The sequence below is a fragment of the Bos mutus genome, chromosome 6 (genome assembly GCF_027580195.1).
Source record: "Bos mutus isolate GX-2022 chromosome 6, NWIPB_WYAK_1.1, whole genome shotgun sequence".
Taxonomy (NCBI): Eukaryota; Metazoa; Chordata; class Mammalia; order Artiodactyla; family Bovidae; genus Bos; species Bos mutus.
This window is the reverse complement of record NC_091622.1, coordinates 93,348,985-93,364,005: the sequence shown is the minus strand read 5'-3', so window position 1 is coordinate 93,364,005 and position 15,021 is coordinate 93,348,985. Positions and strand designations below refer to the sequence as shown.

The 15,021-nt window shown below is 42.4% G+C and overlaps 1 protein-coding gene across 5 annotated transcripts in view; it reads left to right on the top strand.

Moving 5' to 3' along the window:
- Nucleotides 1–1,454: 1,454 nt before the first annotated feature.
- PAQR3 (progestin and adipoQ receptor family member 3) overlaps nucleotides 1,455–15,021 on the top strand; it is a 30,624-nt gene continuing 17,057 nt past the window's right edge. For 3 of the 5 annotated variants that reach the window (XR_011464527.1, XR_011464528.1, XM_070372569.1), the window contains exons 1-3: nucleotides 1,455–1,841; nucleotides 7,279–7,441; nucleotides 12,328–12,483. Coding sequence is in view for 1 of the 5 variants with exons in the window: in XM_070372569.1 (XP_070228670.1) it covers nucleotides 1,657–1,841; nucleotides 7,279–7,441; nucleotides 12,328–12,483 (504 nt within the window). In the remaining 4 variants the exon portion in view is untranslated. The remainder of the gene's footprint in view (nucleotides 1,842–7,278; nucleotides 7,442–12,327; nucleotides 12,484–15,021) is intronic. The other 2 variants (XR_011464529.1, XR_011464530.1) reach the window with 2 other exon arrangements.

Below are 15,021 nucleotides of genomic sequence, written 5' to 3'. Positions count from 1 at the left end.
GGCTGCAGTTCATGCAGTTGCAAACAGTCAGATGCAACTTAGCAACTGAATAGCAACAATACACAGAAAACTTCAGCAGAGCTAAGGTACTGGCCACAGAGTAAGTTTTTAAATATTAGTTTTAGCTTCATGGCTTAAAGAAGATTCCCCACATTTCCTTTTACACAATGTTTAAGTCCATTTAGGATTTATTTAAATTTTTCTAGTTTTACTTATAATATATCTTCCCTTGAACCCTAATAATAGATAAAGCTTTTGGGGGCTAACAATATGTTTGGCAGTTTTCTAAGAATGTTTTATGGATTCACTGACTTAACCCTCACAACACAAAGTTCTGTTATTATCCCTATTTTACTAGTAAGAAAACTGAGACACAAAAAGGTTAAATACTTGTACAAGGACACATAGCTAGTAAATGGTTGAATTTAAATTCGGGTAGTTTATAAAGGCTTCAAAGCCTAGAAGTTATAAGTAAACCATACAGCCTTTCAAACATCAACTTATACTACTTGTACAATAACGATACACAAATCATTGGCATCATGAGTGACTGTTACCATACATGTAGCAAAACACAGGCTAAGGATTCTACAAACATGGATGCAAAACTGACGTTCTCCCCAGTTGCCATTATGACTAAACATTCGCATTATAATTTGAAGTCTGTGACGAAGATATAACATTTGCTCTAAGCATTATATAAGCTACACCCCAAATTTTGATATATTCCACCTTTTATCATTCATTTCACTAGATTTTCTCATTTCATTGCAATTTCTTCATCAATCCACTAAACATTTAGAAGCGTTTGTTTCAATTCCAGACATTTGGGGATTTTCCGTTTTCTTGTTAATTTCTAGTTTAAGTCTATCATGGTCAGAGAAAATACTCCGTGGTTTTGGTGCTTTGAATGTGTTAGGGCTTTCTTTACGGCTCAGTGTATGCTCGATTTTGGTAAAATCCTATGTACATTAGATTTCTCTATCTCTAACTATTTCAAAAGACTGACCTTAGCCGAGAAAACCTCGAAGGTCCCTTCTGACACCAAGTGTGTGAGATGCCAAGAAAAAAGTAACCGGTGAGAGTTACTTCTAGTTCTTGTTTTTCTTCCAGTTAGTCTTTTCTCTTTGATTTTCACAATGAAACATATATTGCTTCTAATTAAACACAGAATAAGAAAAAACCCGCTGTACTTGCTATACAGTTTTGCACTCTTGTCATCGATAAGTAGACGCGGCCCGCCGCCCCTACGCGCTCAGGTAGCGGAGCTCCTACGGAGACCCACCTCCCCGGCACAAAGGCGCGCCCGCGCGGACCCTGGCCCCGCCCCCTTTCCTTCATAACCACGCCCCCTACACTTCCCAACCACGCCCCCTCCAGTCGCCAACCACACCGATCGAAGCCAGGGCCGAGGGGTGGAGCCCGCAGCGGCGTGCTGACGTCAGAGAGGGCTGCGACACCGCCCGGTCCGCCGGGGCGCTGACGGCGGTGGACGCTCAGTTCGCGGAGCCGGGCCTGGGTAGCGGCGGGGCCGTAGGACCTCGCGCGGTGTCCGCGGGCTCCGGGGCGGGGGCTGCGGCGGCGGCGAAGCCCCCTCCCCGGGGAGGCGGGGCCTGGGTGAGCTCCCCGCTTGGGGAGCGGCGGCGGCCGGGAAGGATGCATCAGAAGCTGCTGAAAAGCGCACATTATATCGAGCTGGGCAGCTACCAGTACTGGCCGGTCCTGGTGCCCCGCGGCATCCGCCTCTACACCTACGAGCAGATCCCTGTGTCCCTCAAGGACAACCCGTACATCACCGACGGCTACCGGGCCTACCTGCCTTCCAGGCTGTGTATCAAAAGGTACAGACTGGCCGCCTCCGCTGGGTGCGCCAGTGGGGAGCGCCGGCGGCTCCTCCTCCTCTAAACCCTTTTTGTCTGGTCCGCCTGCTGCTTTCCCCGCTGTTCTCCGCGCCCCTTGTTCCCTAGCTGCTCCATCCTTTTCTGCCACCTCTCCTCTCTTCGTGATCTTTCTTTCTCCCCCGCCGGGGTACTTGATCCATGGACTAATGACGGTAACAATGATCATAGTCACTAACTCCAGTGGGGCTTTGCTGTTTACAAAGGGTTCACATCCTTTATTCCATTCGGTGTTTATTGGGGGTACATGTTGGAATCGACCCCACTGGCAATGGCGAGGACATACTTGCTCCTATGTATACCTAAGCTTTGTTTATTTTTAAGGCAGCCGTATGGAAATTCAGATATTTGGGGCCAGATAAATGCTGGTATAATAAGAAACAAGTTCACATTGGCATAGAAATTTTTAAAAATTCCTGATTCATGCATTTAGTAGATAGTATGGAGCCCCCTCAGTATGGCCCTTGTTCTCGTGAATCTACTGAACTCTAGCCTGGATGACACACATTAAAGAGCTAATTACACTATTACGTAATAACCATTGTGAAAAACGCTGTGTGGGAAAAGCACAATGGCAGAGGGGGCCTATAAGGTGGTGCCGCCCTCCATTAGAGCACTATAGAAACATCTTTAAAAAAAGGAATGTCTTCATCTACATTCTTAAAATTGAGTCCCTTGAAAGCCTGAGTTTAAAAAGAAAACAAAACTGAAAAATTAGCGTTCTAGTTCTTAGACTAGATTTCTGTTAAAACTCACTTGCCTGCATGCTCAGTCTTTAAGTCCTATACAACTCTTTTGCGACCTTATGGACTGTAGCCCACCAGGCTCCTCTGTTCATGGACGTCTCCAGGCAAGAATATTGGAGTGGGTTGCCATTTCCTTCTCCAGGAGGTCTTCCTGACCCAGGAATCAAACCTCCATCTCCTGCATTGGCAGGCAGATTCTTTACCACTGAGCCACCTAGGAAGCCCTACAACTCACTATATGTACTTAATTACAGGACCCCACTTTAAGACAATTGAGATACTGATGTTGGTTAGCTCTACGTCAGTGTAGTGACAGACCCCACTGCTGGAATGTGAGCTATTGAGTTGCTTAAGCAGCAACCACGTGTTTGATTCTTGATCTTCTTTTTGGCACCGTCTTTCTGCTGTTCCTTCACCCTGCCTGCCTTTGAAGTTCTTCTCTAACTCAGAGTCACAAGGTGACATCACTGTCCATCTCTGCTTGGCTTCAATAAATGGCCCAGGGCATTTGACAGTTTGAATCCTGAGTGCCATTTCCTCCCCATCACCTTCTTTGCATAAGTTATTACACAAGAAATCAGAGCTAGCCCCTGCTGTGGATGTGAAGTTCCACATGGATAGAGCGGGTAATGAACTATCTTAAATAATAGCTTTAAACCCACCTCTGCATTCTGATGTTAAGGTCTAAATCTCATAGATCAAGGAGTGAAAATACAGTGCTTTAGATCTCAGGCCGTTGAGTGAAAAAGACTTGAGTATGCAGATCTGCCACTTCACAGCTGTGGGACCTTGAACAAAAGTTAACCTCTCTCTGCCTTACTCTCCCCGTTTGTAAGAATGAGGGTAATTATAGTATCTGCTTCAGAAAGTAGTAAGGACTAAATGAGTCCTTGTGTATGTAAATACTACACCCAGCCTGGCACATAATAAACACTCAGTAAATGGTGACTTGTTAACACCATGACCTTTGAATTTGAAGCCGGATAGATGCTGATGAAGAAATTGATTGTTGATTTTGCAGCTGATCAGAGTATGTGTCTAACTTCTCATTGATTAAGAGTAGCTCCCCTCCTAGGGATATTCTTCTAAGTGCCCTTCCTACCAGCTTGGTGTTTTCCAGGTTCAGCTTTTGCCCTCTCTTCTTTTAGCTGCCTAGAGGGCCAGCTGTGTGTCTATATCTATATAGATACCGATATCTATCTCTTAGATATAAGGAGAGGTTTAGTAGGTCACAGCTGTTCTGCCAGTACTCTGTTAGTTGGAAGGAACGTGCCATGATTGTGCCTCTCTGCTCACTTAACCAGGTTACCCTGGGTTTCACCACATGAAAAGTTCTGAGGTAACGGATGTGTACTGGCTGTCAAACAGTCCTGGGCTTAGATATGTTTCCTCACATTCCTGAATCTCTTCTCCCCCTCCCCAATATAAGTAGTGTTTATATTTGGAGCTTGTACAGGATAAAGGCTGACATTAATGATACGAGATCCACTCTATCCTTGATATAGTTTGATTGTGTGAGACTCCGCTGTGTTTATGGCATGGGAATATGGGAACCATGGTGACTGCTGCAAATTCTGTGTTAGAGTTATACATTTGCGTGTGTGCTCCCTCATGTCTGACTCTTTGCAACCCCACGGAATGTAGCCTGCAGCCCCTTCTGTCCTTGGGATTTCCCAGGCAAAAATACTGGAGTGGGTTGCCATTTCCTCCTCCAGGGCATCATCCTGACCCAAGGATGGAACCCAAGTCTCTTGCATTGGCAGGTGGGTTCTTTACCACTGAGCCACCTGGGAAGCCCTATTTAAACTCAAAACCAGTTAGGGCATATTGAAAGATGACAACAAGTACTGATACTAAAAGTTCAGTTTAGTTCAGTTGCTCAGTCGTGTCCGACTCTTTGCGACCCCATGAATCGCAGCACGCCAGGCCTCCCTGTCCATCCCCAACTCCCGGAGTTCACTCAGACTCATGTCCATCAAGTCAGTGATGCCATCCAGCCATTACATCCTCTGTCGTCCCCTTCTCCTCCTGCCCCCAATCCCTCCCAACATCAGGGTCATTTCCAATGAGTCAACTCTTCGCATGAGGTGGCCAAACCATAAGAGTTTCAGCTTTAGCATCAGTGTTTCCAATGAACACCCAGGACTGATCTCCTTTAGAATGGACTGGTTGGGTCTCCTTGCAGTCCAAGGGGCTCTCAAGAGTCTTCCCCAACACCACATTTCAAAAGCATCAATTCTTCGGCGCTCAGCTTTCTTCACAGTCCAACTCTCACATCCATACATGACCACTGGAAAAACCATAGCCTTGACTAGACGGACCTTTGTTGGCAAAGTAATGTCTCTGCTTTTGAATATGCTATCTAGGTTGGTCATAACTTTCCTTCCAAGGAGTAAGCATCTTTTAATTTCATGGCTGCAGTCACCATCTGCAGTGATTTTGGAGCCCAGAAAATAAAGTCTGACACTATTTGCACTGTTTCCCCATCTATTTCCCATGAAGTGATGGGACCAGATGCCATGATCTTCGTTTTCTGAATGTTGAGCTTTAAGCCAACTTTTTCACTCTCCTCTTTCACTTTCATCAAGAGGCTTTTTAGTTCCTCTTCACTTTCTGCCATAAGGGTGGTGTCATCTGCATATCTGAGGTTATTGATATTTCTCCTGGCAATCTTGATTCCAGTTGTGCTTCTTCCAGCCCAGCGTTTGTCATGATGTACTCTGTATAGAAGTTAAATAAGCACGGTGACAATATACAGCCTTGATGAACCCCTTTTCCTATTTGGAACCAGTCTGTTGTTCCAGTCCAGTTCTAACTGTTGCTTCCTGACCTGCATATAGGTTTCTCAAGAGGCAGGTCAGGTGGTCTGGTATTCCCATCTCTTTCAGAATTTTCCAGTTTTTGTGATCCACACAGTCAAAGGCTTTGGCATAGTCAATAAAGCAGAAATAGATGTTTTACTTGAACTCTTCTGCTTTTTCCATGATCCAGCAGATGTTGGCAATCTGATCTCTGGTTCCTCTGCCTTTTCTAAAACCAGCTTGAACATCAGGAAGTTCGCGATTGACGTATTGCTGAAGCCTGGCTTGGAGAATTTTGAGCATTACTTTACTAGTGTGTGAGATGAGTGCAATTATGCGGTAGTTTGAGCATTCTTTGGCAATGCCTTTCTTTGGGATTGGAATGAAAACCGACCTTTTCCAGTCCTGTGGCCACTGCTGAGTTTTCCAAATTTGCTGGCATATTGAGTGCAGCACTTTCACAGCATCATCTTTCAGGATTTGAAATAGCTCAACTGCAATTCCATCACCTCCACTAGCTTTGTTTGTAGTGATGCTTTCTAAGGCCCACTTGACTTCACATTCCAGGATGTCTGGCTCTAGGTGAGTGATCACATCATCATGATTATCTGAGTCATGAAGATCTTTTTTGTACAGTTCTTCTGTGTTTTCTTGCCACCTCTTCTTAATATCTTCTGCTTCTCTTAGATCCACACCATTTCTGTCCTTTATCAAGCCCATCTTTGCATGAAATGTTCCCTTGGTATCTCTCATTTTCTTGAAGAGATCTCTAGTCTTTCCCATTCTGTTGTTTTCTCTGTTTCTTTGCACTGATCGCTGAGGAAGGCTTTTTCATCTCTTCTTGCTATTTTTTGGAACTCTGCATTCAGATGCTTATATCTTTCCTTTATGGCTTCCCTGGTAGCTCAGCTGGGAAAGATACTAAAAGTAACCTCCTGTTATTCCAACAAAGAATAAACTCATGCTACCTGGAAACTAGTTTGGTTTCAGAACAACCTCAGCAAAGTTGTTGGAGCATGCCTGTCTTAAAGAACATCTCCGGTGGATCCATTTGTATTTATCCTGCTTGTTTCAAGTCCATTTAACTTTGCACTTGCCTGTTATATATACTGAAGTGAAAGTGTTAGTTTCTCAGTCATGTCCGACTCTTTGTGACTCCATGGACTGTAGCCTGCCATGCTCTTCTGTCCATGGAATTTTCCAGGCAAGAATACTGGAGTGGGTAGCCATTCATTCCCTTCTCCAGGGCATCTTCCCAACCCAGGGATCGAACCTGGGTCTCTTGCATTGCAGGCAGGTTCTTTACCATCTGAGCTGCCAGGGAAACCCAGTGTATACTAAAAAGGTATTTTGAAGTATGCCTAAGCTTAGCAGGTTTTCAGATGCCTATTACTGAATGTCAGACTGTGTTAGCTAGCACCCAGTTTTAATCTGTATGTTTATTTCTGTAGACACGTAGCATCTAATCTGAGCAGGACCCTGTGCTGAGAACAGTGGTATCATAAAGATTAATGGTGCCAGTTGTCAGGGAATTGATATGCTAGAGAATGAGATGGAATTTATACATAAATAACTGAAATGGTAAATATAATAAGAGATGGGAAGGGGAAAAAAAAACAAAAAACTGTAAGATCCCAGGATTGATGGAGTTGTGGAAAAACTTAAACTAAATGGTACATCAAATTTAAAAAGGCCAAGATGGAGTTAAGGGCTTAAAGTAGCGAGTATTTGATAACGTCCACCACCAACCAAATTGTCCCTACCCTTATAAATGCCTCCAGTGAGCCAGCAGATCTGAATCTGAGCTGCATGTTTGTTTGTTTGTTTTTCCAGTTTGTTCATTTTATCTAATGAGACAGTAAACATCTGGAGTCATTTGTTAGGTTTCTTCCTCTTCTTCACGCTGGGAATATATGACATGACATCTGTGTTACCTTCAGCAAGTGCATCCAGAGAAGATTTTGTAATTTGTTCCATTTGTCTCTTCTGCTTCCAGGTAAGTCTCATTTCACAAGCACTGTTGTTGCTAAAGAGAACTTTGGTCCCACAGGCTTGGGCAGGTGGCCTTACTCCACACCCACCACTTGCTACAAAGAGCCCCAAAGCAGCGTGTAAGCTAGCTTATTCGATTTCCTAATAGAAGCACCCAAAGTATGTTTTTCTGAGAGTGTATTTGAAATCCATGAAGTTTGAAAGATTGAGAAAATTTCTTTTTTCTTCCTTTCTCTAGACATCTGTGCTGTAAGATTAATCCAGAGATAGAAATCTCTCATTGTGTTCTATTTGCCAACTGAAGTAGAACCCTATTGTGTGCTTAAAACTTGTTTGGGAACATTTCTCACCTTTTATATGTCTATGACTTTTGTACTTGTTTCCTTATTGTCTTAATTCTGTTGCCTCGTTTTGCTGGTATTAATCTTTTCTCTCACTTTAATGTTAGTCTCCTTTGGGCCTTTTGCACTTTCCTGATTTGAAATACTTCGTTTCTTCTCTGTGCCTTTTCCTCCATTGACCTAACGTGTTGGTCCCTCAGCACTTTTACTTTTCTTCAGCAATCTGTAAAAAGGCCTTTAAAAGTCATGTTTAATAATTTTTCAAACACGAGTTTCTAAAGAAGAAAGCTAATATGGACCAAAATCCAGATGATATTTTTTAAATTAAAAAAAAAAACGCGAAGTACAGATAAAACATAAAAATGGAAAGAAAAAAGTATCATCCTTCCTCCCCAGACATAGGCCAGCACTTCCAGCAGTTAACCTGCTGCTGCCTGAAAGGGGAATCCATAAGTCAGCCACACAGCTGTGCTTTCGTTGTGTGTTAATCCATTTCAGGCCTTCATCATCTGACTCAAAACTTTGGACTTAAATGATTAAGAAACACAATGGAAACATCCCCTTCTCCCTTTTCTTCTAATTCTAGTTTCTAGAATAAGATTTTAATTTCTTTGAGGGAAAGAATACTCTGTATTTTTGTGTTATTATTAGAAAATTATTTTTTCTTTTTTTTTTTTTTACAGTATACTCATTCTCAGGTTTAATTTTTGTCCTGATCAGAGCCTAAACATCTCTTTAAAACCTATCTCTATTTTTAAAATGGAAATGAATCCATTTGCCCATACTTACCTGTCTCAGATGGTAAAGAATCCGCCTGCCATGCAGGAGACCCGACTTTGACCTGTGGATCAGAAAGATCCCCTGGAGAAAGGAATGGCAACCCACTTCAGTATTCTTGCCTGGAGAATTCCATGGACAAAGGAGCCTGGTGGGCTACAGTCCATGGGGTCTCGAGTCAGAGTCAGACACGACTAAGTGACTAACACACACGCCCACTATTAAGATGCTCTTATAATCAATAATCAGAAAAACTGGTTTATGCTCTACTGCTAATTATATGGATACTATCTCCTTTGAGGATCCCACAAGCTTTCCTCTGACCCTCGGCCTGCCCGTTATCCTCCCAGCCACAGCTGATGTTAGTTCAGGGAATATATGTTTATTTTCATAGTGGTTTAAGAAAGCACTGCGTTACAAAACTGAGAAGATGAAATAATTAAAACACCTGCCAATGAAGAAATGCCTAAAGTGTTAGAGTCACTTGCTCAAGGCTGTTCAGTAGGCCAGTAAAGTCCTGTTCTCCTAACTGCTGGTGCAGTGATCTTTCTGTTACACACAGCACAGCTTGCTGAAGTCACATGAGCACACCTGCCCTACTTACAAATACCATTTTTGTTATTTTTATGATATTATAACTTGTTCACCCAGTTTCTCCAGATTCTTCGAGTCAGCAGGCAGCATGATAAATCATCAGTGTATGTATTAATACTGATATACATTTAATTTTTTAAAGATATATAACATTTTTTTTCTCTTTCCTGAACTTTTTAAATGCTCATGCTTTCCTACCAATAAGATTAATATAGTGCATTCTAAATAGTAGAGTGTAATTTCAGGGGCTTTGTGCTTTCTCAGAAATCTTTCTATCTTAGAGAAAAATAAAATTTGAGAATGCCTTTCCCTATATTCAGTTCCTTAACATTCAGTTCCAGAAATAATTTTTTCATATCTCCTGTCTATATCCAGGCACCAAGCCAGGTATTGGGACTCTGGTGCAGAACAAAACCAGCCTGACATCAAGATCACATCCCAGAGGGAGAGTGAGGCAGGGCATTGAAGCATGAAAAATGTGTGGACAGGCCCGGAAGCAAGAGACAGCTTAGCACTTTCTGGACTTGTAGGTGGTGGTTGTCTGTCTACCTGGATGGAGTGAGATATTCCACAGAAGGAAACTTCACGGAAAACAGACATACTCAATATGTCAGATAATTTTTCAGCCAGTTTTTTTTAAGCAACTCTAACAACATGTCCCTTTCAAAACAGAACATACTTTAGTTTAGGCTAACTCTTCAAACATTCACATGTCCTCTGTGAATACCCTATATTTTATTAATCTTTTCCACTTGATACTGTTATTTTTCTCTTTCCAGTTTTACTTTCCTTTTCACAATGAAAGTAGCTTTCTTGTTGTTTCTTTTTATTACTATAAGATACGCTCATGTAGAAATTCGAGCAAACAAGTGGTATTTGGAAGAAAGTATTATAAAAAGCCATTTGAAATTCCACTTGCACGGTGGACATTTGGGGTAAAATCGCTCCAGATGTTTGTGGATGCACACGTGCCTCACACTTGCCTGCCTACCTTTCTACCTCCTTCTGAGAGGCATCGACTCTGCTTATGTCACTCAGCACTGTGGCAGTGAGGTCTTTTCCAGGCAGTGAGAAAGTACCCCTTCATGTTCTCTGGATGTATCCTTTTATCTCAAGGATAATAGAAAACATAACTTCTTAAAGTTACGTTTAATTGGGTCAGTGCACTCTGACTTGCAGTTTAGTAGCCAAAGCCACAGAGCATTAAGGATTTTAGATAGCAGAAGAAGAAATCAGACTCTAGTTAGGAACCTTGTTTTGAATGTTGATATTGAGGCTGTGGGGACTGATTTGTATATTGTTGTTTGTTTTTAGTTGCTAAGTTGGGTCCAGCTGTTTGGAACCCATGGACTGTAGCCTGCCAGGCTCCTCTGTCCATGGGATTCTCCAGGCAAGAATACTGAAGTGGGTTGCCTTTTCCTTCTTCAGAGGATCTCCCAACCCCGGGATCAAACCCGCATCTCTTAAGTCTCCTGCATTGGCAAGCGGATTCTTTACCACTAGCACCACCTAGGAACCCCATAGAATGGCTGCTGCTGTTAAGTCACGTCAGCCGTGTCCAACTCTGTGTGACCCCATAGACGGCAGCCCAACAGGCTCCCCTGTCCCTGGGATTCTCCAGGCAAGAATACTAGAGTGGGTTGCCATTTCCTTCTCCAGTGCATGAAAGTGAAAAGTGAAAGTGAAGTTGCTCAGTCGTGTCCGACTCTTCGTGACCCCATGGACTGTAGCCTACTAGGCTCCTCTGTCCATGGGATTTCCCAGGCAGGAGTACTGGAGTGGGTTGCCATTGCCTTCTCCAATAGAATGGCTAGATGACCATTTATCTGGCCCATTTTCCCCATCCCCACTGTCCTTGCCTTAGTGTAGGCTCTAGTCATTGTTTCCTAAGGCTAGTGTTGTAACCTCTCATGTCAACCTTTCTATAAAGGTGCATTAAAATCTTCAGTAGTATCACAGAGTCCATAATATTGAAGTTAAGACTCCTTGATGTATAGGACTTGTCCTAATCATATCATGAAGAAGACCACATGGCATTCATTGCTTAGGGTGTTGTGTTTAATATGCTGCTTTTGCTGTGGACCCACCCGTAACCCCGCGCACACCTTTGTTTCTGTCCTTGATGAATGCCAGAGCAACTGAGGTGCCGCTCAAGCGGCAGCCCTCCTATGAAATATGTGACTTTCTTCCTCCTGCAGCTCCCACCCTCCAGGGTACGCATGCACCCACAGACCCAGTTCCCTCCCTCCTCTGTTTTCTAACTGTGCTCTGCACGGTTCCTATAGGACTTCCAACATCACCATTTGCTCACTTGCCCAAAAAAAATCTCTTTGATAGTAGAGGCTTCATCTTTGTATCCCCAGTACATGACACACAGCTGGTATTTAATGACTAGAGGGAGTTCAGCTACAGAAACCTTATCAATCTTCACAGCACCCGATTGAATTAGATAAGCTTTGCTCTCAATTTGGCAACATATAGTCAGCATAAGTCACAATTATTTTTCCTTGAATGCACCAAAGCCATGTTTAACTTTAACTTAAACTCTATACAATGAAGTCTCATACAGGCATAAAAGATCTTAAATTAAGTGAAAAAAACAAATAGCAGAGCAAACTATATAATATGATTTTATCTGATTAATTTAAAATGTGTTCTTATGTGTGTATATATAGACTTCTGTTTCATAGGTGTTTGATATGTTCGTTGAAAATATCTGGACAGGCACATAAAAGGTGTTACCAGTGGCTATCACTGAAGAGTAGATTGGGTGGGGCTTATTTTTTTATATCATCAAATTGCATTTTTTTCTTTTCATCTTTCTAAGGACATGCCTTACTTCTATAGTAAGTAGTTTTTAAAAGGAAACATTCATGGATCAAAATAAGATGCAATAGATAGATTTCCTTCTATTGTACTACTCATTTAAATTGTTTGTCTTATAAAATAGCTATCAGTATAGATTTCTTTCTTTATGATTTTTGTCCCCATTTTACCCATGAGGAAACTGAGGCTTAAGAAAATGACATATAGTCATGCACAAAGCCAGCATCCGCGTCTAGGTCTGTTTGGCTGAAAAACCTGGACTTCACCTGGCCACTTCCCTGAACGTCATGCCTGAGTTGCTTTTATCATTTTGTTTGTTTCACTTTGATAATGTTTGTTTTATTTTCCCTAGGTCTGTATGCTTTGCTCCGTGGGCTATCATCTCTTTTCCTGCCATCGATCAGAAAAAACCTGTCGAAGATGGATGGCATTAGATTATGCAGGAATTTCTATTGGAATACTGGGCTGCTATGTCTCCGGTGTATTTTATGCATTTTATTGTAATAATGTAAGTAACTTAAAAACATTTTACATACTCCCTTTCAGGTATAGGTCTTTTATCTTTCCATGATTCCCTTGAACTTCTGAATAGACACATAATTAATTGAAGAAACAGTAAAGTCTAGTGGAGTCATAAACTCATTTTTCAAAAGGGACCCATGATCTCTAACATCTGTTATCAGCTCCTACTCCTTTACTGATTTTCCATGGAAAATATATATATGTTGTCTTCTGAAACTTAAACATTCAGTTCAGTTCAGTTCAGTCGCTCAGTCATGTCCGACTCTTTTCGACCCCATGAATTGCAGCACGCCAGGCCTCCCTGTCCATCACCAACTCCTGGAGTTCACTCAGACTCACGTCTATTGAGTCAGTGATGCCATCCAGCCATCTCATCTTCAGTCGTCCCCTTCTCCTCCTGCCCCTAATCCCTCCCAGCATCAGAGTCTTTTCCAATCAGTCAACTCTTCTCATGAGGTGGCCAAACTATTAGAGTTTCAGCTTTAGCATCATTCCTTCCAGAGAACACCCAGGGCTGATCTCCTTCAGAATGGACTGGTTGGATCTCCTTGCAGTCCAAGGGACTCTCAAGAGTCTTCTCCAACACCACAGTTCAAAAGCATCAATTCTTCGGCGCTCAGCTTTCTTCACAGTCCAACTCTCACATCCATACATGACCACTGGAAAAACCATAGCCTTGACTAGACGGACCTTTGTCGGCAAAGTAATGTCTCTGCTTTTGAATATGCTATCTAGGTTGGTCATAACTTTCCTTCCAAGGAGTGAGCGTCTTTTAATTTCATGGCTGCAGTCACCATCTGCAGTGATTTTGGAGCCCAGAAAAATAAAGTCTGACACTGTTTCCACTGTTTCCCCATCTATTTGCCATGAAGTGATGGGACCAGATGCCATGATCTTCGTTTTCTGAATGTTGAGCTTTAAGCCAACTTTTTCACTCTCCTCTTTCACTTTCATCAAGAGGCTTTTTAGTTCCTTTTCACTTTCTGCCATAAGGGTGGTGTCATCTGCGTATCTGAGGTTATTGATATTTCTCCCACCAATCTTGATTCCAGCTTGTGCTTCTTCCAGTCCAGCGTTTCTCATGATGTACTCTGCATAGAAGTTAAATAAGCAGGGTGATAATATACAGCCTTGACATACTCCTTTTCCTATTTGGAACCAGTCTGTTGTTCCATGTCCAGTTCTAACTGTTGCTTCCTGACCTGCATATAGATTTCTCAAGAGGCAGGTCAGGTGGTCTGGTATTCCCATCTCTTTCAGAATTTTCCACAGTTTATTGTGAAATATTAAATTTTACTATTTCCTCACTAAAACCATATAGCTATCTGAGTCCTCAGATGCACATTACACATCTTTTATTTTTGTGTTGCTGGAGTTGAAGATCAAGTTAGTGCTGGTTAAAATTATGAAGCTAGGTGCTGCTTTCCATTTTCCCTTCTTATCCTTTATTCCTCTCTCAGTGGAAAAAAAAAGAAAAGTATATCTGTGAATGTGTTGACCAATATTCTTATATAAGAAATATATTTTCCTTTCCTTAGTCTTATAGTTAGAGTCAGACCTAGAGACAGACCAGATGAGTGGTGAGTGTGTTTAACATGTGTCTGCTCTGAATTCTAACATATCTTGTAGCTCAAATGGTAAAGTATCTGCCTGCAACGCAGGACACCCGGGTTCAGTCCCTGGGTTGGAAAGATCCCTTGGAGAAGGGAATGGCAACCCACTCCAGTATCCTTGCCTGGAGAATCCCACGGATAGAGGAGCCTGACAGACTACAGTCCATGGGGTCGCAAAGAGTCTAACACGACTGAGCAACTAACACTACTACTACTATCTGAATTCTTGATCACCGCTGCTTTCTGAGCCTCAAGTTAGAAAAGTCAGTTTTTGCCTTGGGTAAGCAGCATTTGAAACACTGTGATCAAATTATACAGCAGCTGATCTGAATTTATTGGCCAACTCCCTCCTCATCTCATGTCTCAGTCAAGTCCATCTCAAGACCTCCCATTCAGAAAGTCCCCATCGACCCGCCTCTCTTTTTCTCCTGCCCCCCACCAAACCATTTTCTCTTTTCCTTTTATCCTTTTAGTTCCTTCCCTTTCAGAGCCAAAACTGAGCCACTCTCCAAGGAACAGCGGACCTGCTAGTCACAGGACGAGAGTCTGTCCTGTCTGAGCCCTCCCCTTGGAATGAGGAGTCCAGACCATATCCCCAGCCTTCACTCCCTGGGAGGGTAGGCTGCAGCACAGGAGACCTCTGATTGTTGGGAATTCTTAAGTAGGATCTTTGTCACTCCACAGTAATGGAGAAAAATGGCAACACTGCTAGAGTGTAAAACTAGCAAAGTGAAAACTCAGAATTTGGTTTGAATGTAAGAACATTATTAATGATAGCCACTTGCTCATAAGCCATTTGTTCCTCAGGCCTGATTACATTGGAATGGAAGCATATAATTAAATATATATGCCATTTACCCTGTTGTAAATTGATTTGATTTTAGTAGTAAACTGCCCATATCTGCTCACCT